Source organism: Xyrauchen texanus, chromosome 10 (assembly GCF_025860055.1).
Source record: "Xyrauchen texanus isolate HMW12.3.18 chromosome 10, RBS_HiC_50CHRs, whole genome shotgun sequence".
NCBI classification, from domain to species: Eukaryota; Metazoa; Chordata; class Actinopteri; order Cypriniformes; family Catostomidae; genus Xyrauchen; species Xyrauchen texanus.
Window position 1 is genome coordinate 40,182,049 of NC_068285.1, and position 25,685 is coordinate 40,207,733.

Genomic DNA, 25,685 nt, shown 5'->3' on the forward strand with positions numbered 1-25,685 from the left:
CAGACGGGCCGGTCTGAGTATTTCACAATCTGCTCAGTTACTGGGATTTTCACGCACAACCATTTCTAGGGTTTACAAAGAATGGTGTGAAAAGGGAAAAACATCCAGTATCGCGGCAGTCCTGTGGGCTAAAAATGCCTTGTTGATGCTAGAGGTCAGAGGAGAATGGGCCGACTGATTCAAGCTGATAGAAGAGCAACATTGCCTGAAATAACCACTCATTACAACCGAGGTATGCAGCAAAGCATTTGTGAAGCCACAACACGCACAATCTTGAGGCGGATGGGCTACAACAGCAGAAGACCCCACCGGGTACCACTCATCTCCACTACAAATAGGAAAAAGAGGCTACAATTTGCAAGAGCTCACCAAAATTGGACAGTTGAAGACTGGAAAAATGTTGCCTGGTCTGATGAGTCTCGATTTCTGTTGAGACATTCAGATGGTACAGCCAATGGAATTTGGCGTAAACAGAATGAGAACATGGATCCATCATGCCTTGTTACCACTGTGCAGGCTGGTGGTGGTGGTGTAGTGGTGTGGGGGATGTTTTCTTGGCACACTTTAGGCCCCTTAGTGCCAATTGGGCATCGTTTAAATGCCACGGCCTACCTGAGCATTGTTTCTGACCATGTCCATCCCTTTATGGCCACCATGTACCCATCCTCTGATGGCTACTTCCAGCAGGATAATGCACCATGTCACAAAGCTTGAATCATTTCAAATTGGTTTCTTGAATATGACAATGAGTTCACTGAACTAAAATGGCCCCCACAGTCACCAGATCTCAACCCAATAGAGCATCTTTGGGATGTGGTGGAACGGGAGCTTCGTGCCCTGGATGTGCATCCCACAAATCTCCGTCAACTGCAAGATGCTATCCTATCAATATGGGCCAACATTTCTAAAGAATGCTTTCAGCACCTTGTTGAATCAATGCCATGTAGAATTAAGGCAGTTCTGAAGGTGAAAGGGGGTCAAACACAGTATTAGTATGGTGTTCCTAATAATCCTTTAGGTGAGTGTATATCGTAACATGGTTTCCATGACCATGGACCCTGACATTTACAAAGTGAGTATTTTAACATTGGAAATTCTCTTGATTTTCCTTACTAACTTTAGTGATGTTTAGAAGTTCTGCATTGAATTTGTTTTCTTCATCCTATTATAAAGCATCACTGAAATGTGTTTTTTTTTTACAAGTTACATTACACATAATAATTAAATGCACTGCATTCAAATATTACAAACATTGTTCAAAACACCAATTTGTAAAACAAATCTTTTATTAAATGATAAGCATCTTCTTGGTCAGGTATGAAATAAATATACAAATACTTTACATTGTTGAACACAACACAATGAAAGGAACAAAATGTCTGTCAGTCAAACACAAAATGCACACAGAGATGAAGTGCCATAAAAGCAAGCTTATTTTTCTCATCACTGAGAAATATTGGAAAATCAGATCTAGACGTCTAGTCTTTCAAGCCGCTAAGACCAATGAATACCCATCTAGAACCAGTTCAGTATGAAAACAAAAACTGACCTTAGATCAGCACTCCTGTTCAAAGTCACTTGAATCCTATTAGTCTGGATCTGATCAGTCTCCACCTAGACTGGCATGAGTGCCTACCAAACACCCGGTTTAATGATGCCACAGTGATCACTATCAGCGCCAGCAACACCAGGAACAGAAAAGATCACATTTACCAATTTAAAGATATTTAACCTACAAAAATGTAATAAAACATTTATGAACTAATACCAAATCGAAAGTCTTAAAGGAATAATCCGGGTATAATGTTGAAGCCTAACGCTGATTACCACAGAAAATATTTTTGACTGTTTATTAACTGTGTTTACAGTGAGGCACTTACAATAGAAGTGAATGGAGCCAGTCCATAAACATTAAAACACTTACTGTTTCAAAAGTATAGCCACAAGACAGAAACATTATACATATTAACATGATTTTAGTGTGATTGCTTAGCAACCATATCAGTGTAAAGTTATATGCAATATAACAACTTTGATAGACACTATCAGGCATTTTATCACACTAAAATCACATGTGATGTATTGGACTTGCGGCTATACTTTTAAAACTTTGTGTATATTAATGTTTATGGGCACACAATTTCACTTACATTGCCTTATTGTAACCAAAAATTTCAAATAGACGAGGGACGAGTCAAAAGTATTTTCTGTGGTAATCAACATTATGCCAAAAAACTGTCGACTGAGCTTAACATATATTCCTTTAATGCAAAAAATGCAAAGGTGAATAATTCTAACTCATTTTACAATTCATATTCACAGCCATTCACATTGTCTAATAGAAAGTTTTTGGTAAAAGTAGGTGAGGACAGTGGCTTTGGGTGTGTCTAAAGGTGCTGGTTTTCTGGGATATATGCAGCACAGTGCCAATCACACTCGTCAAGGGACATCAACGTCACTGGAAAAAGCACAAAACTAAAGGAAAGAGGCACAAGACACATTCAGGCATCTGAGTTTGACTGCTGGTGAGGACCACAAACCCCTCCAAAAATCATCTGAGTTTGTAGCTGCTGGCCCACTTAGGCCCGGTTCAGATTCTTTGGCATTCATGACCAATTATCAATTTCATTTACATTTATATAAAAATTTGTTTTGTAACTGGAACAAAAAAGGTAAAACATCACACAAAAAATCTACTTCCCACACATCTACATTAATTCACAATAAAACTTGAACTTTGCATTTGACTTCTTGGACTAAAACTATCTGTACATTTACTATCTTGTTTGTAAATCCTTCCTGTTTGTTTCGATGCGCATTTACTTGCGCTGTATAACAGCGACACAAGCGCACATTCATATATCTCAGGTACCATATGAGAACATTAGCTCTGATTGGAGCAGTTCATTTGCTATATTTTATCATCCAATCAGATCACATGAAGTCATTAAGCTCCGCCTCCAGCGCAGCAGCCATCTCATCAGCCTCCGAGCTGCTGCCATCCTCATTGGAGTCTTTACTGGAGCCTTCATCTCCATCATTGTCTGCAGCATCATCTTCTCTGGCCTCCTCCAGTTTTCTTTTGTGGCCCCTAAACATAGCAAACACAGAGGCGGCAGTCAGTGATGTTTGTTAGCCAAAGGAGTTTGGGGAGAAATGCTCATTGGTTAAAAGGATTCTGGTTGCTACAGTTACATAATGCAGTGCAGAAAGCTGCTGACAGTGATTTGCTGCAGCACTGTATCATGGTTGTCTGAAATGTCACAAACTCAACCTTTGTCTGAAAGGTGCCAGCAGAGAAAAACTGCGGCCAGTAGAAACTTTGGAGAATGAAAAAATAAACTAAAAAATAAAATAAAAAAACTAATTTTTGGGAAGTAAAAAATATGATTTACCTTACAGTTAATGCTTAAAATGTACATTGATTACCAAGACAATACAAGACACTACCACCCCTGGAGTTCGCAAGTGATTCCAGCCTAATTGGCCGTTTGCTAGGGTGGGTAGAGTCATGTGGGGTAACTCCTTGTGGTCGCTATAAGGAAAATCATCCTCTTTATTTATTGCGGCGGCTTATAATCGATGCAATTACTTGGCTTAATCGATTAGCCAGAATGTTTGAAAATATTTTATCTAACTTAAAAAAAAAAACCAACAAAAAACAAAACAAAGACAATATAAAGAATTCCACAAAGAACAGGATTTACAATTACCACCACAGTTCTGTTTCTCTCCACATGGTCCTCACTGAGAACCCTCCAGAAAGGCCAAATCCCTGTCCCATTTCGAACCATACGTGCCTATTTTGCCAATACGTTTATGTGACATATTTTCAAATGCCGCCACCCTGCCCAATTTGGTGAACCATTCTTGAAATGAGGGAGTGTCAATTGAGTTCCATCCTCTAAGAAGTAAATATCTGCCAATTATTACACTAGTTTGGACCCAGCATTTTGTATATTTGTCACCTACTTTAAAGACCTCCCCATCACCCAATATTCAGTACATAGTCTGAGGCAGTATGAAACTGGTCTATCTAAAACCTCACAGATAAAATTCTGGACACTTATCCAGAATTCTTCAAGCTAACCACAAATCATGGGCTGTCTCATCCTCCAACTGACATCGCCAGCATGTGGGTGTGTCTTTAAGACTAAGTCTAAACAATCTAGAGGACGTCAAGTAGAAACGATGGAAAATCTTAAACTAATAAGGCATACCCTTGCATCCCTAGACATAGTTTTAATATATTTTTAAATACTTTCTCACTCTCATCCTCCAATACCAAGTTCAAATATCTTTCCCATAACCTCTTAAGAGCAGTTAAGGCCCTATCAGCAAGACTCTGAATCAGCGAGGAATAATACACTGACAATTCATGACCTTTTCCAAAGGCTGTGAGCAAAATATTGCTATATTTTATTGATATATGTTATATTTTTAAATGATCTCAAAGCTCCATTTTCATAAAGGACACCAAGTGTAGCAACACCCCTCTCAATCCATTCTTTCCAGCAAAAGGGGGACTTTTTAATACATAATCTTGGGTTCAGCCATATACTTGAGGAAACATTTAGGTAAGTATCAGAATTGAACATGCGAGAATCCTTTGTCATACTGAAAGATTGGTGTGTCAGACACGGGTGGACCGATTAGCTGCATGTGGGTGTACCAAAGACTTGGGTTAAGATTAATTAATTGGTCCATTAGTTTAGATAAGGGGCAGCTCCTAAACTTATGTTTTCTTCCGGCATTGTGGCGCTCTCTGCACTGCTCCATTGGCCATGCGCAGTCAAAGGAATTTGGGCAAGTGGAGATCAATAATTTGTTTGATTGGGCTCTTTTCAATTGATTGTAATTGGTAGGAAATTTGGATGGCTTAGTAGAAATTTGACATTGTGATTTTTTTGGTGGAAATTACAAAAATGGATAGGTTGGAGTTTTTTGTTGTGCCTATGGAGGAAAGACTTGATTGTCTTACAAAGGATCAGCTGTGGAGTGTTAACATTACAATTTTGAGGTGTCTTTAAGATGCGCAGTCTGATGAGGAAGGACTGTCGCCGAAGGGCACTTCAACTCTGCATATGGTAACTGGTGGGTTAACTTAAGCAAAAGAACCTCATGAAAATTTGAAGTTAGGAACATGAATTAGATCAGTTTAAATCTCAGCAATGAATTGAAGAAACCTAATTGGCACAAGAAGCTGAATGTTTGAGATTGATTGCTGAGGGAAAAATGCCAAGTGGGGGTGCTGATTCCTCCGGTGACCAGTCAAGTTCAAATGTTAGCCAATTATCGAATATCACGAGCATGATTAAATTGTTGTCCAAATTTAATGGAAAAGATCCAGACGTATTTTTTTCCTTGAGAATATGGCAGATGATGGAGCATATTGCATACAGCTCTTATTGCAAAGTGTTTCTGAGGGTAAAGCACAAGATGCTTTTATTGCACTGTCAGTAGCAGATAGAAAGGTATATAAGACCATAAAAGATGCTGTTTTAAAAGCATATGAGCTCGTCCCTACAACTTACCAATGGAATAGGAGTTGTAAAAAGGGGGAAAACAAACTCATGTCGAGGTGGCTAGAGAGCTTAATGGTCACTATTCCCATTGGTGTACGTCTGTTAGCGTAAATTATTTTGAGAGTCTTTGCAACCTGATAGTGCTGAAACAATTTAAAAACATTATTTCTGACCGAATTGCCACATGTTAACGAATGCAAGGTCAAAGGAATATCGCGAAAATGAGGGCGGGGTAGGTCAACTTCACCAAAGTTAGATCAAAGTCGAAAAAAAGAGCCAAAGTTCACCTGTAACTACTGTCTGGAAAAGGGGCATTGGAAGAAAGAATGTCCAGTGCTTAAAGGTAAGCGTAACTCCACTTCCGCAAGACCGGTAGTTCTTGTTTCCCGGCCTGTGTGCAGTCACGCAAGTACATCTGCAGGCATTTCTGGTGAAAAATCATCAGCTGATGTTATGGCTGAGATCGCTGAGGGTCAGGGCAGTGCTGACCAATCAGTGTCACATCGAGGCTATGGTCCTTTCATCACTACTAGGTTTGTTTCTGTGATTAGAATATTGCTTGATCCAGGTTCCTCAGAATCCTTGTAAGGAGTCATACCTGTCAACTAACTGGCAAACCTAGTCAGGTCATAGCACCTGCACCATTATATCCCGTTTCCACCATGAGCAATCCTGTTGAACATTTGATTATTGATCGTGTTTGTCAAGTGAGTTCATCTAAGGGTTCCACGTACATTTTGACTGTCATGTGTCAGGCGGTATGTTTTCCAGCTGTGTATCCGTTATGATCCATTAACACCAAGTCAGTTGTGAAAGTCTTATCCCAATTCATTTCAATCTTTGGTATTCCAAAAACAATCCAAAGTGACATAATGGTCAAATTTTACATCCCGAAAATGTTTGCTCAAATATTGCAGCAGTTACACGTTAACCATAAGAAAAGTAGCACGTACACAGAGTCAGGGAGCTCTTCACCAAACCCTGAAGCAGTTATTGAGGGCTTAAAGACTGATAAGTGGAACTCCCATGGTTGATGCTGGCCATGCAAGATCCACGAGAGCACAGGCTTTAGCCCTAATGACTTGGTGTTTGGGCATAGAGTAAGAGGTCCTTTATCAACTCTGCAAGATGAGTTGGTAAAACCTGAGTCGTCAGTGAACCTGTTGGAGTATGTTAATGAGTTTCGACGCAAGTTTACTTTTAGCGGGTAAGTTGACCAGGGAAAATTTGGGTAAGGCCATATCAAAAATGAAAATTTGGTTTGATCACAGAGTTGAGCATAGAGAATTTAACCCTAGTGACCTAGTGCTTGCATTGCTCCACAGTACAGGTTCACCCCTTTTAGCAAAATTTGTCAGCCCGTAAACAGTTGTTCATCAGGTGTCCGAACAAAATTATGTTTTGTGGCTGAAAACGGGCTGAAACGATTAGTCGATGTTATCGACATAATTGAAAAACCTTCTGACAAAAATTTCCGTTGTCGAATAGTCGTTTTCTCTCTTAACGTAACATGAGATCTCATTAAACTCTAATGATGATGCGCAAGAGCAGCACTGCTGTTCAAGCCTGACTGAGGAGAGGAAGAATTACACAGTTCACAGTCCAGATGCATTCTACTATTTCACAGCTTCAGGTGATATAGATTTTGAAGTATGAGGGAACTATACAAAAATACCAAGTAAGTACATACAGAAGCACTCTTGTTGTGGAATAAGTGGAGCTGCCGCTTGGTTTAGCAAAATGTGTCGAGAGGCTTTAAAGGAAACACCAGCTTTACATCTTAAATGCAGTTATATTTAATGCATTACAGCTTTATTACATTTAAAATGATAAGGAAGCAGATCATGTAAATAACTACAAACTCCAAAACTGGCATTTCTCAGTGCGGTCAGTGCCTCTTCTATGAGTTGCGCGAATTGTCCTGATCTAAGGGGGGGGGGGACTGAAACTGCACCCGGCTGAGGCACACTCTGTCATGGGGATGCTCATCCCTCGAGCATGCGCACTTAATGCAGCTAGATTATAACTTGATGGCTCGCGATTTATTGAATCATAATATATGTCACTGTGCATTTGTGAAGAAAACTGTCAATACGCAGCTACGAGAGGTATAACAAGAACAGTTTTTTCCCTGTCCATTTCATGAACTGTTAAAACTGCTCCATTGAGCAATAATTACGTGTAATACACAGCTTAGTCAATTATATTTATTTAACATATCAGAATCAGCTTTATTGCCAAGTTTGCTCACACATACATGCAATTTGTCTTGGTGACAGGAGCTTCCAATGCACAACAATACAACAACAAGAGAGAGATAATAATAAAAAAGAATTATAAAATAAATAAAAATAGAATAAAATATAAATTGTTAAAATATCCTAGCTCTTCTGCATTACATTCCCTTGTATGTAACAGATTTGTATTTTGTACATACACACACACACACACACACACATATATATATATATATATATATATATATATATATATATATATATATATATATTTATTTACTGTCTTACGTGTATTTCTATATATACACTAATATTTTTCTATTAACTTTTTATTTATATTCTTTTTTTATTTATTATTATTATTATCTCTGATTTGTTGTTGTTTCTGCACTGGAAGCTTCTGTCACCAAGACAAATTCCTTGTATGTGTAAGCAAACTAGCCAAAAAAGCTGATTCTGAGTTTGTTTTTTTGTGGATCAAAGATGGACTAAAGTGAACAGAAAGGTGAGAGATGGAAGTCTTTGCTCAAATCAAATAAAAGTTTTTGATTTGTTTTGGCTTATTTTCCAATATAAATATCTAATACTCCTTTAAAATAAAGTACATTTAGTTTAACATCTATACTGCAGAAGAAAAAATTGTTATCTGGGAATGTTGTATATAATATTAAAAATACAAATATTTAAAAATATCCAAAAATCCTTTAAGAAAAAGATGCATTCACCTGAGAAGCAGCATAATAGATCTTGTATATTTTGTCTTTACTGCAATCGCAGAAGTTTAACCAAGTGAAAAATACACGTATATACAAAATACACTTACTGTATATTTAAGATCCATTCTCTTAAAGCAAGTCTAAATATCTTATATGTTGCTTCTCAATTAAATGTATCTTGTTTTAAGGATTTTTAGACAACGTTAAATGGAAACAAGACAAAAACACATGATAACAATAGGATATTTTGAAGTGAATCTTTTACTGAATTAAACTTAATAAAAAGTACTTTTCCCTTTAATTCAGTTAATGTCAATTAGAGGTATTTTTAAAGAATGATTTTGTCCTATTTATTGTTAGTAAGCACATTTAATAAGTCGGGCACAAGCTGAATAATCGGTTAAGAGCTAATGATTAATCATTGCAATAATCAGCAAAATAGTTGAATAATCTTTCTAATAATCGTTAGATTAATCAATTGTCAAAATAATCATTAGTTGCAGCCCTACTGCCGTAAAAGAGCTGATCTACACAACTCTGTCATGTAAATCTATTGAAACCTTATTACAGTTGTGCGTCCAGTTTAAAAGCCGCTGTTCAAAGTGCTGAAGTGAAGTCCATCGCGCTCGAAATGTATCCATCTCTTCCTTGCATATGGTGGCAGCTTGCGCAGAGGGGGGGAATGTTCCTGATTTCTTGGTGTTCACCTGGCGGAGAACCTCACCTGGTCCCTCAACACCAGCTCTATCACCAAGAAAGCCCAGCAGCGTCTCTACTTTCTTCGAAGGCTGAGGAAAGCACATCTCCCAACCCCCATCCTCACTACATTCTATAGAGGGACTATTGAGAGCATCCTGAGCAGCTGCATCACTGCCTGGTTTGGGACTTGCACCGTTTCGGACCGCAAAGCCCTGCAGAGGATAGTGAGGACAGCTGAGAAGATCATTGGGGTCTCTCTTCCCTCCATCAAAGACATTTACAAAAAACACTGTATCCATAAAGCAACCAGCATTGTGGATGACCCCACACACCCCTCACACAAACTCTTTACCCTCCTCCCGTCTGGCAAGAGGTACCGAAGCATTCGGGCCCTCACGGCCAGACTGTGTAACAGCTTCTTCCCCAAGCCATCAGACTTCTCAATACTCAGAGACTGGTTTGACACACACGTGTCCTGAGTTGCACTTTAATAACTGTCACTTTATAACTGTCTGCTACCTCAATAACTGCTATGTGCATAGAACATTATCTCATAGTATGTTATGTTTACATTTTTAGAAACTGTCATCTTTTTGCACTACTGAGTACTGGTCGAGCTGCACTGTCTATTGTCCTGTTCATTGTCAGTAATTTGTTGTACTGTCCTGTACTTTTTGCACATGTTTGCGTGCACTTTATATAGGTATATAGGTAGTTTATATAGGTATTTTATTTAGTTGTGTAGTCTCATGTGGTCCTATGTTGGTCCTTTGTTGTTTTTATGTAGCACCATGGTCCTGGAGGAACGTTGTCTCGTTTTGCTGTGTACTGTACTAACTGTATATGGTTGAAACGACAATAAAAACCACTTGACTTGACTTGACTTGATGATGGTGTTGTCCAGCCTCAGTTGCAAAATTCTGAGAAATTGGCAGAGTTGGACAATGTTATGGCCGATATGTTATCCTGTTCCCTGAATGAATGATGTTGCCAGTTTGTCTGTCTTCTCTCGCTCCTCTTGCTTTTCTATGTCCCATTTGTTCAGTATTTTTCAAGGCTCTAGAAATTGATGAAGGATGGGGCTGTGGATTGGTGAGGGGTTTGAGCGGACTGCGTTGACGTCATCTGATTGAGAGTGTGTTCTGGCGACTGAATAAACGCCTTCAATTTTTATTGGATGAGTAGCCGTATTAAACAAATTAATGAGGGGCCTCTGTTTTAAGGGTGGAGGTGTTACGGCCATAAGTGTTGATGCTAATTTCTGTCCACCAGCTGGCGTTGTATCTTCCAAGGTGGAGTTTAGGAGCATGTGATCTGAATTATCTGAGATGAGAGCTGGAATGAGTAGCCCATAAAAAGGCCCTTCTCCCCAGAGTTGTTTGCTTTGGTTTTCCCTGATATATTGTTCTTTATCTTTCTTTTTATTTCATTTTCTTATTACATATTTTGATTATTACTTTGACTTTAAAATAAATAATATTTTTGGTTTAAATCTGATCCATGTGTGGCCTCCCCTTCATGTTACTCTGCCTTGAGCCGGGTGTTTTGTAACACTAGTAAGTGTAAATGTAATTGAGCTTGAAATCATGATCAGCCAGGAGACTGCTGATGTCAAGATTTAGAGTGAAAAGGAGTTATATTTTGGTCTGTTCTCACCCAAAACCGATTGGATCACTTCAGAAGACATTGATTAAATCACTGGAGTCGTATGGATTACATTTATGCTATCTTTGTGCTTTTTCAAGCTTCAATGTTTTGGTCACCATTCACTTGCATTTAATAGACAAACAGACATAATATCTCCATTAAAATATCTTTGTTTGTGTTTCATGGGAAAAATAAAGTAATGCGTGAGACTACATAAGGGTGAGTAAATGACGAATGATTGTTTTTGGGTGACCTATTCCTTTAACTTTGCAGACATGGAAGTTATTGTACTTACACAAAGACCACCCTGTAAGTGTTTGAAGACATAATAAAACTCTAAATGAGAGTGGCCTGTCATTATATAGTATGTGCTGACAATACAGACTGCAGCTTTGATCAGAGGACAGTATGTGTGCTCACATTTAGTGCAATGATGAATCCCTGACCACCTGCTGATAGAGGTAGCCCAACGAGATGAATAAAAGATAAAAGCACAAGAGAAACAGGAAAACAGAAAATATTAGGAAAGAAAATCAATCTGCTGATGGAACAGACAGCGTGTTTGATATTCATGGACAGTGTATATAGGGAAAATGAGGCACAGCATTTTGCTCACATCACTTCTTTGTCCGTGAACCCAGCATAATCACGTTTCTAGATACTCTTTCAGTTTCGCCTTGTTCTCATGCTTTATAACGTACCCTGGAAGTCTTGCATCCTCAAATCATAAACCGAAGACTCTTTAATCTGCGATCCTCTTTTTAGAATGAAGCCTATAACAAAACAATATATTATAATCCTGAAATACAGCAGCTTTCATGAGGAAACTTTGTTTGCAGCCTTAAACATCCAGGTTCTTCCTGCTTTGAAAATGTTTCCATTTTGGGCCACTGTAGCAAATGTAATGATATTTATATTGCATTCTGCATTTTATATGCACGTTTAGTTTCACTATAATTATTTTTGTAATAATCTGAACCATGACAATTTAATCAGGAAATGGGTGAACAATTCCTTTCAAAAGTATTTGTATAGTGCTTTCCACAATATAAATCCTTCCACAGCAACTTAAAGAATGGTTCCATACAATGGTCCATGAGCAAGTCAAAGGTGACAATGGGGAAGAGGAGAGTAAACACTGGACCTTTCGGACCACAGATAAAATGAAAAGCATCTTTAGAGTGCAGACGAATGCTGCATTCTTGATTTGTCCTGAATGTTTTCTGACAAGGCTCAACTCTCACCCACTGACAGCTGTCTGTGACCCTGCTGACTCAACAACACCCCGCAAATGACACATCTGAAAATAATATGCATGTCTTAGATGTCTTAAGAAACAGTAACTTCTCCTTTGGGAAAACTGCTGTCAAGCTGGGAAACCTGTGGGAGCTTATGAAAGATTGTTTTAACCACAAATAGACACAACGCTAATGGCACAGCAGAATAACAGAACAAAGGAAAGAGTATCCTTTTTTCATACAAGTCGTTTCATTCTCTACCTCATCTCACTGTCTACGAGAATCAGATTACATAAGCACAAAGGCTGACTGTGAGAGAAAGAGACAGAACAAGAAAAACATCTTGAAGGGGTACTATGTGACTGCAGAGATGATGAAACTGACAAGATTTCTCCCTTTAAATGCACCTGAAAGATTTAAAAAGGACAGAGCCCTCTGACAGAGAGAGAGAGATAGAGAGAGAGAGAGAGAGAGAGAGAGAGAGAGAGAGAGAGAGAGAGAGAGAGAGAGAGAGAAACTGAGCCATGTGTAAAGGCAGGAAAGAAAGTAAGACTAAACAAAAATCACAACAGGTAGAAAGCATAATATGGAAAATATAGAAAGAACAAAGTCGCACCTTAAAATAAGTTCATGCAACTTGTGTACTATATTCCAAGTCTTCTGAAGCTATTCAGTGGTTTTGAATTAGGAGCAAACTATTTTTTGTGATAATTTCTCACACAAACCTATTGTATGTCTTAGATATATACTACTATGAACTATCATTGTATGGAAAAGAGCAGCATAAATATTGTTTACATTTCTCCTTCTGTGTTGTACTGAATAAAGAAAGGAAGAAATAATGACAGGATTTTCATTTTTGGGTGAACAAACCCTTTAAACCTACAAAAGTGCCATTCAATAAGAACTGTGGAGAGTGTAATGGTGCGAGTTCGATTAACCTGATAAGGCTTTGTTCTCATACGGCGGTGTGTAAAGCGTCATGATGGGGAGTATTGATTGAAGTTGGAGGGGGGCTAATTAATGGACAGGCATGCATGTATTGGAATGCTGTGGTCAATAAGTTTCACGTTTGGTCATTATGAACACTGCTGTCTCCTGCTACTCCAGCAAATAGCACAAAGCTCAAGTCACAATGGATGAAGTTCGGCCTGATGGAGGAGCAAAACATGAACGTGAATGGTTTTGTTTACGGTAGCATTCACATGGAAACTTTTCAAATGCCAAGAAATGTATAGATTGAACTGCTTTAGGCCTTGTTGCAGACCCAGACTTTCAATATTAAACTATACAAATTATAAAAATAGACATTATTACATTTTCTCCTATAAAAGTATGATGATCTAAATAGTGAAATACACCATTTCAATATTTATTGTGTGTGAAAGTAGTCCACATTTTTTTTACTTATTATTGTTCCAAAGTTGTGGCATAATTTTCACCACACCAAACGATATTGCCTAAAGATTTTTGACTTCTGAAGTAACCAACTGAACAAAAGTGACAGTGAAGAGCATGCTTGAGATGAAATATGAGACAAGTGATGTCTGACTAAATAAAATAAAATGTCATGGAAGTTATCACTTGTAAGCAGAATATTTTAACTGGACGTCTTTTCAAATTATAATTTTTTTTGTAATTATCTAAAAAAAATAGAAAATATTATTTTACTATGTATTTAGGATACATAAAGTGTAAACTATGAAATTAGCCTTAGCAAGACCATTTTATTTAAAAACAAATTCTAAAATTGTATTTCCTCCAGCGTCATTTCCAGCAAAGGAAATTACACAGAATTTTCATGACTTTCAGGAACAAATGACAAAATGAAGTGAATCTCTTGGGATGCATGAACATACATTGTTGGACCAAATAAAAACCATCAGCATGAAAACGCTGATATAAAAAACAGATGGTATTAATTAGTAACACACTTTGTTAAAACTGTAATATAACATTTTTATTCTTTCTTGTTCTCACATTAATGTGGAAAAACCACAATAAACTGATGTGACAGTTGTGAAAATAGCACTTACCTATAGGCTACATAATGAGAGAAACTATTCAAAACACTTTGAAACCAGCAGACTTTAACTTCAGAGACATTGGTATAATATCCATTAATGCTGCATGATTGAATGAATTAAGATTAAAATCACAAAATGGCCTTATGCGATTTCAAAACCTTAAAAGGTTTTGTTTCAAAATAAAGTCTGTATTTATTTCTTTAGTCAGCGTTCATTTAGTGCTGTGTGAGCAAGCGGCGCTCTCTACTGGTCTGGAGGGCAAGATCCATTATCCGTTACACCACCATTGGTTAAATCTCTCTATTTTTCCATGATGTGGTTGAAATTTCCGTATAACTGCCCAACATATGTATTGTATTAATTTGTAATGCTCTATCATATACAGTACATATGCGTGAAATGTGAGTTCTGTTGTTATGACCTGCAGAAGTACAATGTTTTAGTTATTTTTGTGTCTTTTTATATGTTTACCATCCCTTATATTTATCTTTTATTGTGGCTCTATTTAAACTTTCGGCCTGTCATGTGTTCAACAGATCCAATCCATGTTCAATGGAAATTATTTATTGTTAGAACAGTCTAAAAAGCATTTGTAACTCTTTGTAGATTTTAAAAGCATAATTCTTAAAACAGTGATCTGATGACAAAAAAAGTTGAGTGCAAAATATCTGTATCTGCCTATTTATTTATTTTTTTTAAGCTGTATCGTATTGGTCAAAAGTTTTCATACCGGAGCATCCCTACTTTCTAGAGGTCAACAGTACTAAAAGTGCCTGAAGTTAAAGAAACACATATAAAAAAGGTCAAGGCCTTTGATATGTCCCACCCTTACTTCTTATTGCTGCTTCATCAAGAACTAAAGTACATAAAAACAAGAAACAAAGTTGTTTCATTCTATGGGTTCTTTTACTTTCTCATTCCTAATTAGCTGATATGTATCTCTGAATGGTGTGGAATGCAAAGATGTAGTCCAGTTGTCAGGGTAGAGACCAGGAGATCGGAGGTAAGTGATTCAAATATAGTTTTATTCAAGTATAGAAGGTGAAAGGTAAGTATCAGGTGACTTTTCAGGTGTTGGTTTAGTGAAGATAGTTCGCTGCAGGGAGAACAACTGGAAATCCAAATGACTTGGATCGTAGAACATTCACTCTGTATCAGTTCGTTAACTCCTCTTTTCTAGGAGCAATCGGGCCGGTTTGATCAGATCTCAGACAAGGGTTCAGGAATCGGAAAAGTGATCTGGAGATGGCAGAACAACAGTGCATAGGGTTAGTATGAATCAGGTAAGAAAACGGAATACTCAGGTTTTCAGGATCGACGGAGATATCAGGACTCAGGGAGAAATGGTCTGTTCCTGTTGGAGGCTTGACAAAGACTGGATACAAGGTGAGTGTTTTTACGAGTTGGCTGATGAGGTGATAAGTGATGACCAGGTGTTTGTGATTTAGAATTCTGGGGAGAGTGATCTTTGAGTGGTGGACTGCAATGAACTTGACTGATCTCTGACATTACCCCCCAGAGTCCAGCGCCAGCGACCTAGTACCTTGACGTCGTGGGGGTCTACCTCGGGTCGTGAGCAGGCCTTTCAGGATGAAGTTCGTGGAATTCTGTGAGTAACATGGGGTCGAGGATGTCCCTTCGAGGTACCCAACACCTCTCTTCTGGGCCATAGTCTTCCCAGTCTACCAGATATTCGAGTAGACCCCTACGATGTCAGGAGTCCAGGATTTCTCTAACAGTATAGATGGGGTCGGCTTCAATGGGAGGTACTGGGGGGTTGTCATCGTGCACTAGGTCTGTGGAGGGAACAGGAACAAGTGGATGATGGGGTTTCAAGAGTGAGACGTGGAATGAGGGGTGGATGCGATATTGGGCTGGTAAACGGAGCTGGTAGGTGACTGGGTTAAGATGTCTTACAACGGGGAATGGACCAATGTATCTCGGACTTAGTTTACGACAAGGCAGTCTTAGACGGATGTCTCTGGTCGAAAGCCAGACCAGTCGCCCAGGCTGATATTCGGGAGTGTTACTGCGGTGAATGTCTGCGAAGTGTTGTTGACGGTTCAAGGCTTGTTGGAGATGATGATGAGTTTGGTTCCATACCCTCTCACTGTTTTGGAACCAAGTGTTAACTGCGGGGACTTCAGATGACTCACCGGACCATGGAAACAATGGTGGTTGATAACCCAGTACACATTGAAATGGTGTTAGATTCGGTGGAGGTTTGTCGAAGGGAGTTTTGAGCATACTCTGCCCATACGAGATATCGGCTCCAGAGATGTTGATTCGAATGGCAGAAAGTACTGAAGGAAACGACTGACATCTTGTATTTTTCGCTCCGCTTGACCATTTGCTTGTGGGTGGTACCCTGATGTTAAACTCACTGTAACATTCATTAGTGCAAAGAAGGCTCGCCACACCTTGGAGATAAATTGTGGCCCTCTGTCTGACACAATATCCTCCGGGATGCCAAAATTCGGAAGACGTGTTCCATCAATAGCTCTGCAGTCCCGAAGGCTGTGGGTAAGTTCTTGAGGGAATTAATTTGCAGGCTTTGGAAAAGCGATCAATAGTTACCAGGATACATGTATTCTCGTCTGAGGGAGGAAGGTCAGTGACGAAGTCGACTCCAATGTGCGACCAAGGTCGTTCGTGGGACTGGCAGAGGCATGAGTTTTCCAGTGGGTAAGTGACGAGGGTTCTTGTTCATGGCACAGAGAATGCATCCTTGGATGAAAGTCTTGATATCCTGTAACATGTTGGACCACCAGTATCGAGTTTGAAGAGTGGAATAGGTCTTATTAACTCCAGGATGACCTGTGCCGACAGACGAGTGTGCGGAGGAGATTAGAGAGGTACAAAATTCTTCGGGTACGTATATCTTTCCGATAGGACATTCTGGAGGACTGGGTTGGTGTTGAGACATTTCAAGCAGTTGTTCATTTAGGTCCCACTGAATGGGATTGACAAACATTTTTTCGGGGAGTATACTCTCAGGTTCTTCGTGGGAAATTTCGGGGGCATGGAGACGGAACAAGGCGTCTGCTCGGACGTTCTTCGAACCCGGACGATAGGAGATCTGGAAATGGAAGGGAGTAAAGAAGAGTGCCCATCTGGCCTGGCGTGGGTTAAGTCTCCTTGCCTCTTTCAAGTACTGCAGATTCTTGTGGTCTGTGAGAACTAGGAATGGATGTTTGGCTCCTTCTAGCCAGTGTCTCCACTCTTCTAGCACAAGTTTAACGGCCAGGAGTTCTCGATTACCAATATCATAGTTCACTTCTGCAGGAGATAGCTTGTGGGAGAAGAATGCACAGGGCATGGGTTTAGGTGAGGAAGCAGAGTCTTGTGACAACACCGCTCCTACTCCTGTTGTAGAAGCATCTACTTCCACAATGAACATCTTTTCAGGGTTCGGGTGTTGGAGTAAGGGGGCTGTGGTGAATGCGGTTTTGAGAGATTGAAAGGCATGTTCAGCCTCAGTGGTCCAGAGCAGTGTTTTCGGTTTTCCTTTGAGTAGAGAGGTCAGAGGAGCTGTAAGCAGGCTGTATTGATAAATAAATCTTCGATAGAAATTCGCAAATCCAAGAAATTGTTGTAACTCTTTGACAGACTGTGGAGTGGTCCAGGAAGTAATGGCTTTGGTTTTACGATCATCCATCTCTACTCATCTTTCACTGAAGTGGTAACCAAGAAATTCGACTGAGGTTTGACGGAAGGAGCACTTCTCTGCTTTCAGGAACAGGGAGAATTCACGTAGCCGTTGGAGTACCTGAGAGACATGTTGCTGATGCTCCACCAAGTTTCTGGAGTAGATTAGGATATCGTCTATGTAGATAATGACAAATTGATTCAGGTAGTCTCGGAAAACTTCATCCATGAAACTTTGGAAAACTGAAGGGGTGTTGACCAGACCATACGGCATGACGAGATATTCGTAGTGTCCTGCTGGAGTGATGAATGCAGTCTTCCACTCGTCAGCCCTTTCGGATTCGAATGAGATTGTATGCACTTCTCAAATCCAGCTTGGTGAATATCTTGGCTTCTCGAAGTTGTTCAAGTGAAGAGGGAACCAATGGGAGTGGGTAACTGAACTTGACGGTTATCTTGTTTAAAGCTCTATAATCTATACACGGACGTAAACCTCCATCTTTCTTAAGGACAAAGAAGAAACTGGCGGCAGCAGGTGAAGTAGAGGCCCGAATATAGCCTTGTTTTAATGCTTCTTCAATATACTGTTTCATGGCTTCTTGCTCAGGAATAGCCAGAGAGTAGATTCGCCCCTTGGGGATGGATTCTCCGGGAATCAGATCGATGGCACAATCCCATGCTCGATGGGGTGGTAACTTGGCAGCCTTGACGGGGTTGAATACATCTGAATATTGAGAGTAGCATGAAGGAATGGATACCGACAAGTTGTCTATGGGGCTTTCAATGGAGGTTGAATTCATCGGGATGGTGTCGGGCAAGTTGGCTGATGGGCGTATACGGGGTGTTCAAAACTCATGGACGAGCACAGGCAACCCCATTTCAAAATCTTACCCGATTTCCAGTCAATGTTAGGTTGATGTCGTATAAGCCATGGACGGCCAAGGATAATATCAGTCTGGCTATTCTCAAGTACAAAAGGTTCAAACAGTTCATGGTGGGTGTCTTCAATACAGAGTAGAATAGGTTTAATTCGAGACGTGACATACCCCTGATTAATGGTTTCACCCGTCACTGCATGGATGGCGTATGGCTTGGAGGTGGCGGATTGTTGAAGTTGGAGTTTCTGACAGAGCTGCCCGGAGATGAAGTCTCCTGCTGACCCGGAATCCACAATGGCTGTAGCAGAGACATGGAAACGTGTAGATTTCAGAATCACAGATATCGTTAACGGAGCTGATACAGAGGCGGACGTGCAGACAGAACTCACAAGCATTCTAGGAGGTCGTGTAGGGCATGAACGAAGAAAATGTCCTCCCATTCCACAATATAGACACAGTTTTAACTCTCGACAGCGAGAACGTTCAGCTTGGGACAGTCGATAGTTATCCACCTGCATCTTCTCGACAGTGACTTCGGAGGGTCGTTTATCGGGGTACTGAGGTGGTGAAAAGGTGGGTTGCTGGGCTTCGCGATAGCAGCCTTGAGATGCACACGGAGAGCTTGCTGTATGAATTTCTCGACCCCCAGGCTATCATCATAAATCGCAAGTTGAAGGCGGAGTGCAGGATTCAAACCACGTCGGTAGATGGAAATGAGCGCTTTTTCGTTCCACCCACTGGCGGCGGCTAGAGTGCGGAATTCCAGTGAATATTCAGCAACTGACTTCTTGTCTTGGTGTAATTGCAATAGCTTGTCACTGATGGATGAATCATCTACTGGACGCCCGAAAACTTCTTTGAAATGGTTTATAAATTCTTGTACAGAGGAAGTAACGGTAGATTCCTGCAGCCACAAAGTTTCAGCCCATCTTAATGCAGCTCCTGATAACTGTTGAATAATAAAAGCAACCCTCGACTTTTCAGTGGGGTATAACTGGATTTGTTGTTCTAGAGCGAGCGAACACTGTAACAGGAAACCGTTGCAATCCTCCGCCCGGCCAGAGAATGGCGCTGGAAGGGAAGTTGGATTGGTGAAGCAAACCAGAGAAGGAGCAGGGTTTACGGAAGTGCTGGAAGCTGGCTGACTGGGATTAACAGCGGCGGCTGTCGGTTGTGCAGGGTTATCAATATTACAAACAGATTCCATCGCGCTGTTCTTCTTCCCCTTTTTTCGGCCAAGCCTTCTGTCAGGGTAGAGACCAGGAGATCGGAGGTAAGTGATTCAAATATAGTTTTATTCAAGTATAGAAGGTGAAAGGTAAGTATCAGGTGACTTTTCAGGTGTTGGTTTAGTGAAGATAGTTCGTTGCACGGAGAACAACTGGAAATCCAAATGACTTGGATCGTAGAACATTCACTCTGTATCAGTTCGTTAACTCCTTCTCTTTTCTAGGAGCAATCGGGCCGGTTTGATCAGATCTCAGACAAGGGTTCAGGAATTGGATAAGTGATCTGGAGATGGCAGAACAACAGTGCATAGGGTTAGTATGAATCAGGTAAGAAAACGGAATACTCAGGTTTTCAGGATCGACGGAGATATCAGGACTCAGGGAGAAATGGTCTGTTCCTGTTGGAGGCTTGACAAAGACTGGATACAAGGTGAGTGTTTTTATGAGTTGGCTGATGAGGTGATAAGTGATGACCAGGTGTTTGTGATTTAGAATTCTGGGGAGAGTAATCTTTGAGTGGTGGACTGCAATGAACTTGACTGATCTCTGACACCAGTAAGGTACAATCTTCATTAAAGCACTGCAGTAAACAGCAAGAGTTTTATGGACTGCACCTGATGGCCATAACTGCTCTATGTAATTGATTTAGATTTCAGTGATTTTAAGAAGGCTCCATTAATTTCCAATTATTTTGACTACTACTGTAGGCACACAAAAAGAAATACTATGAAGTGTGAGAGCTCCATTTCCGCAGACTCATAAAAATTAAAAAAAAGTATTTTATATGAAAATTTGTGGCTTTTTGGGGAACTGCACATAGTCTTGGATATTTAAAAAAAAGAATATTTTAAACAATATTTGTGGTCCCTATTCAAAACATTTAAAAAGCTCTAACTAATTTTTTATAATACAATGATACATTTGTGTAAGACACTAAGTGTCTACTTTCAAAACGAGCCCCAGTTTGTGTTTGTAGACCAAAGGAGTCAAGAACTAGAAGAGCTTTACTTTGGGTATGTCGTTTTCAAGGCCGAATGTTAAGAGGTTAAATTGCCTTTTAAAAAGTAATTTGTCAATTGCTTTTCTTTTTAGTTTAGTTTTGCTTTTCATTTTCTTTTTCCTTTAACCAATTGAGAATTGAGTAAAACAAATGCCATTACACTGTTGACTCCTGAGAGCAACCAATGAACTTTCAACTCAGATATAAGACACACCCCCTCTCCCACATGCCACTTGAAGAGTATGTCAGACCCGTCACTGGAAGACGGTACGAACAGTTTACGTGATATTATTGGATCTGCATAAGAAACGGATGTGAAACATATCAGAAGTTAATGGTGGCTCGTTCACTGTTGCTGTGAAATACTGAACGCAGCCCTGTCATGGCTCCGGTTAATTCTGTTGTTTGTTTATTCTCTTCCTCGTGCTTCACAGGTGGAGTCGGTGAGCATAATCAGCGTTTCCATGGGAACTGGGGAGGTGTCAATTATAGTAATGGGTTTCTCACACACTCCACCTGTCTTCCTCTGATTGCACGCTCTACTTTATCCCTTGTGTGTTCCCTGTATGTTTGCTAGTTTATTGCTTGCTGTACCTTAACTTTGTTCTTCTGTTAAGTGTGAAGTTCCATTCTGTTGATTGCTTTGTCTCCAGTGGTGTTTGCCCATCAGATCGCCGTTGCCTGGTGATCACACTCAAGGAGGATGCCTTGGTTTCTGACCGTGTGTCGGGAGACTTGTTCTGGGCTCTGCTTCGCACCACACCACTCTTCAACGGATTGTTCGGACCTCCACAGCACATACACTGACGAACACACTATCCTCGCCCAAGTGATTTTCTTTTGAGCTCCACTGAGCTAGCGCTGTTGCACTTTTGTGTAGACTGTTTCATTAGACTTGTGAGCTTTACCTCTGCTTCTGAGTTCTGTCTTTCCCCAGCGTGACAGTCCCTACCAGAGCGTGCACAGTGATGTGTGCTCGGATTGGTGCTGGTGATCGTGATGCTGTGAGCAGAACCAGCCTCCCGACCTGCACCCTGAACTGAGACACACAATGGGGTGAGCAAGGGCAACGGCTCGAGTTGCTGGAGAAAGCCGATGGACTTTCCAGAACTTATACTGAAGAAAATGCACATCCCCTTGCAGTTATATCACATTCACTAAAAAAACACTGTATGATCATCTTTATTTTATTTTTATTAAAATAATTGCCTGTGTAGGACAGTGTATGCAGACTGTTGGACATAGAAAGGCTAAAATGTAAATTCGTTCAAAATTCAAATGGTTAAATCCATAAGACTCAGACAGCAATTGTAAAAGAGCAATGAGAAAAAAGAATGTGTATATTGTGTATTTACTGTGTGTATAGCTCCTGTCAGTCCATAAACATCTTTATGAAGATGAGCACAATAAAAGTTTAAGAACAAACTTTATTTGTGACATTATAAACAGATAAACACAGCAGGTTGGTGTGGAAAATATATATAAAACTTTCATTTGAAAGAGACGCTTTCATAATACACAAGTAATACACAACATTAGTTTAAACAATACCTTTTGTTCCACAAAATTGTGCTCGCTGCCTTCTCTGTATCATCAGCCGACCTTTATTCCGACAGTCCTACACAGGTAATTATTTGAATAAAAATAAAGACGATCATACAGTGTTTTTTTAATGAATGTGATGTAACTGCAAGGGGATGTGCATTTTCTTCAATAGAAGTTCTGGAAAGTCCATCGGCTTTCTCCAGCAACACTGCCCTTGCTCAACACTGTCGTGTGTTTCAGTTTGGGGCACTGGTCGAGAGGCTGGTTCTGTTCACAGCATTATGATTACCAGCTCCAATCCAGACACATATCACAGTGCACGTTCAGGTAGGGCCGCGTTCAGTATTTCACAGCAACAGTGAACGAGCCACAATTAACTTCTGATATGTTTCACGTCTATTTCTTATGCAGATCCAATAATATCAAGTAAACTACTTGTACCGTCGTCGATATAGAGCTAGTTTTACTGTGGATATAGATACTTGTCAACCACTTTCCTCCAGCATCTTCACATGGTCCTTTGCTGTTGTTCTGGGATTGGTTTGCACTTCTTACACCAAACTACATTCATCTATATGAGACTATATGTGTGTCCTCCTGAGTGGTATGATGGCTGCGTGGTCTCATGGTGTTTATACTTAAGTACTATTGTTTGTACAGATGAACGTGGTACCTTCAGGTGTTTGTAAATGGCTCCCAAGGATGAAACAGAATTGTGGAGATCCAAAAAAAAAAATTTCTGAGGTCTTGGCTGATTCCTTTTTGATTTTCCCATGATGTCAAGCAAAGAGGCACTGAGTTCAAAGGTAGGTCTTAAAATACATCCAAAGGTACACCTCCAGTTGACTCTAATTAGCCTTTCAGATGCTAATTTAGGCTTAACAACATTTTCTGGTATTTTCCAAGCTGCTTAAAGGCACAGTTAACTTAGTGTATGTAAACTTCTGAGCCACTGGAATTGTGATATAGTCAATTAAAAGTGAAAAAACCTGTCTGTAAACAATTGTTGGAAATAGTACTTGTGTCACGCACAAAGTAGATGTCCTGTGGACATTAATCTGTGGAGTGGTTAAAAAAATGAGTTTTAATGACTTCAAAGTGTATGTAAACTTCTGACTTCAACTGTACCTCTCTTCAGAGGCAAAGATTGCAGTTGACTTCATGTAAAAGTAATTGAGGGGGAGGAAGTCAATGGACTGTATCATCCATCATCTTAACAGTCGCTCAGCATCTTTAATCCATCACAGGTCTGTTCTAGGAGGACATCATTCAAAGACCATCAATATACCCTGAAGACCCCGAACACAGCGCAAAATTACAAATTATATATGCCTCATTAAGTTCATAAACGTGCCATTCAAACATTGTATTATTGAAATAATAATTTGTGAAAAAGAGTGAAGTAGAACACTCTAAACAATTCCTTGGGATAACACAAATCAAATTCCTTGTTAATCTATGTCAACATTCACTGTTTGTTTCCATGGAGAACGGTATCTAAGACTGGCAGCAGTAATTAAATCATACTGGGTGTATAACATACTCTTTATCTCTCGATAAGCCTTTAAAATCACGCTGTGCTCTTCAGGGACTTCTGATGGATCCATTAAGAACACAGTAATGGGCCTCCTTTCTGTGTTACTTCACAGCTCATAATATGCACTAGTTGAGGGGATTAAATGTAAAACAGCACCTACAGGTCTGTTGCCATAGAGTTACGTGGTGGCCTTGTCCCTGAAAACGCTTGGAAAGACTTTGTAGGGATTGTACAGTGTGTGGTTAATAAATAAATAATTAATGACAGCTGATGATGTGTCTGATGACCTCTGAACAAAATCGCACTGCATGAAGAGGCAGGTGAGGAATGTGTACCCTTTCATTGATAATAAAGAAAATATGGCAACTGGGAGCTTTTCACACATACATAGCCAAAATGAATGCCCATGAATGCACGCGCATTAGCTCTCCTCCCACGACACGCTCTAATTGGCCCTCAGGAACGTTCAGAGTCCTTTGTACGACATCACACATTTATGTTGCAGGATATATGGCAATAAATTTGCAATCCACATGCAATCTTAAGAGAGGCATCTGTCATCTGTATGTACAGTATGTATAAAGTAACATGACATCTGCAACAACATGATGAGTCTATGTATGTTGATAAATGATGATTAGTGGTGTTGCTCATAGTTAGAGTTAGGGATTTGAACAAACCCTTGAACAATAAAAACTTTGAACAAACCTCTATTAGGGTGCTTTAATCATGACTGACACCTTTCTTTGAATCGATCACTGGATTTTAAGTAAGAACAGCAGGAAAAAGGGTCAAAGACATGAGTGCTCTTTACTCGGCCTCTGAAAATGATGTCTCATCAAGAGCAGAGTACAGCAAAATCAAAACGCTCACCATCAACATCCTTCTCCTCCCTCAGGTCTCAACCTGGGGAGAAACACTAATATCAAGAAAGAAAGTTAAAGTGTGAAGAAAAGGGTAGAAATCCCAGCTGTTGTTCAAAGACAGGACTGAAGGAGTGTACTGTGGATAACTAAGTTATCCAAGATCTTTAAACTCTTAAGCAGTCTTCCTCAGTTTTATGTGATAACATCTTTACAGAGAACAACATTCTTGCTTTCTTAACACTAAGTGACTAAGTACTAAAGTCAATGGTTTACCACTGCAACTTGGTAACGACTCAGGACAAGAACAAGGCATTTTCACTGTCATTGAAGTATTTATCGCTTACCCTCCTCTGGAAAATGTTCGACATACCTAAGGTTCACATTTTATGTACAAATACTAGATGATAACGCATTGTACTTGTGGTAGATTTGTGTGACAGCTTGGCGCTGCACATCTGGCATTGAACTGTATTTTAATCTATTTTGTCGAAGTGAAGCCAGACATCACTACGCAACTTTGAAGCCATGTTTCTCTCTGTTCTTCGGTCTGGACTTGTATTACTGATATTCTCAATTCACGTGGAGTCAGAAAAAATATGACAGGACCAACTCATCACCATAATCATACGCTAGATTTAATTCTGCCATATGGAGATGATGTTGATAATACAGAAATCCTACCGCAGAGCGATGACATCTCAGATCATTACCTCATCTCTTGTTTGCTGCGCTATCGTTCAGGTATAACTATTCTTTCGACCACTAAAGATAATCTTCCAGAATTTTGTCTCATACTCAGTAAGCCAAAAAGTCTAGAGAAACTTGATGTAATAGCCGAAAATATAAATACAGTCATCTCTATCACTCTTGATAGTGTTTCACCCCCCTTTGAT

General features: G+C 39.8%; 1 protein-coding gene across 2 annotated transcripts in view; it reads right to left on the minus strand.

Moving 5' to 3' along the window:
* Window positions 1–1,304: 1,304 nt before the first annotated feature.
* Window positions 1,305–25,685, minus strand: part of ctdp1 (CTD (carboxy-terminal domain, RNA polymerase II, polypeptide A) phosphatase, subunit 1) — a 147,193-nt gene continuing 122,812 nt past the window's right edge. For both annotated transcript variants that reach the window (XM_052136373.1, XM_052136370.1), the window contains one exon: window positions 1,305–3,091. In XM_052136373.1, the coding sequence (XP_051992333.1) occupies window positions 3,053–3,091 (39 nt within the window). In that variant the 3' untranslated portion in view covers window positions 1,305–3,052. The remainder of the gene's footprint in view (window positions 3,092–25,685) is intronic.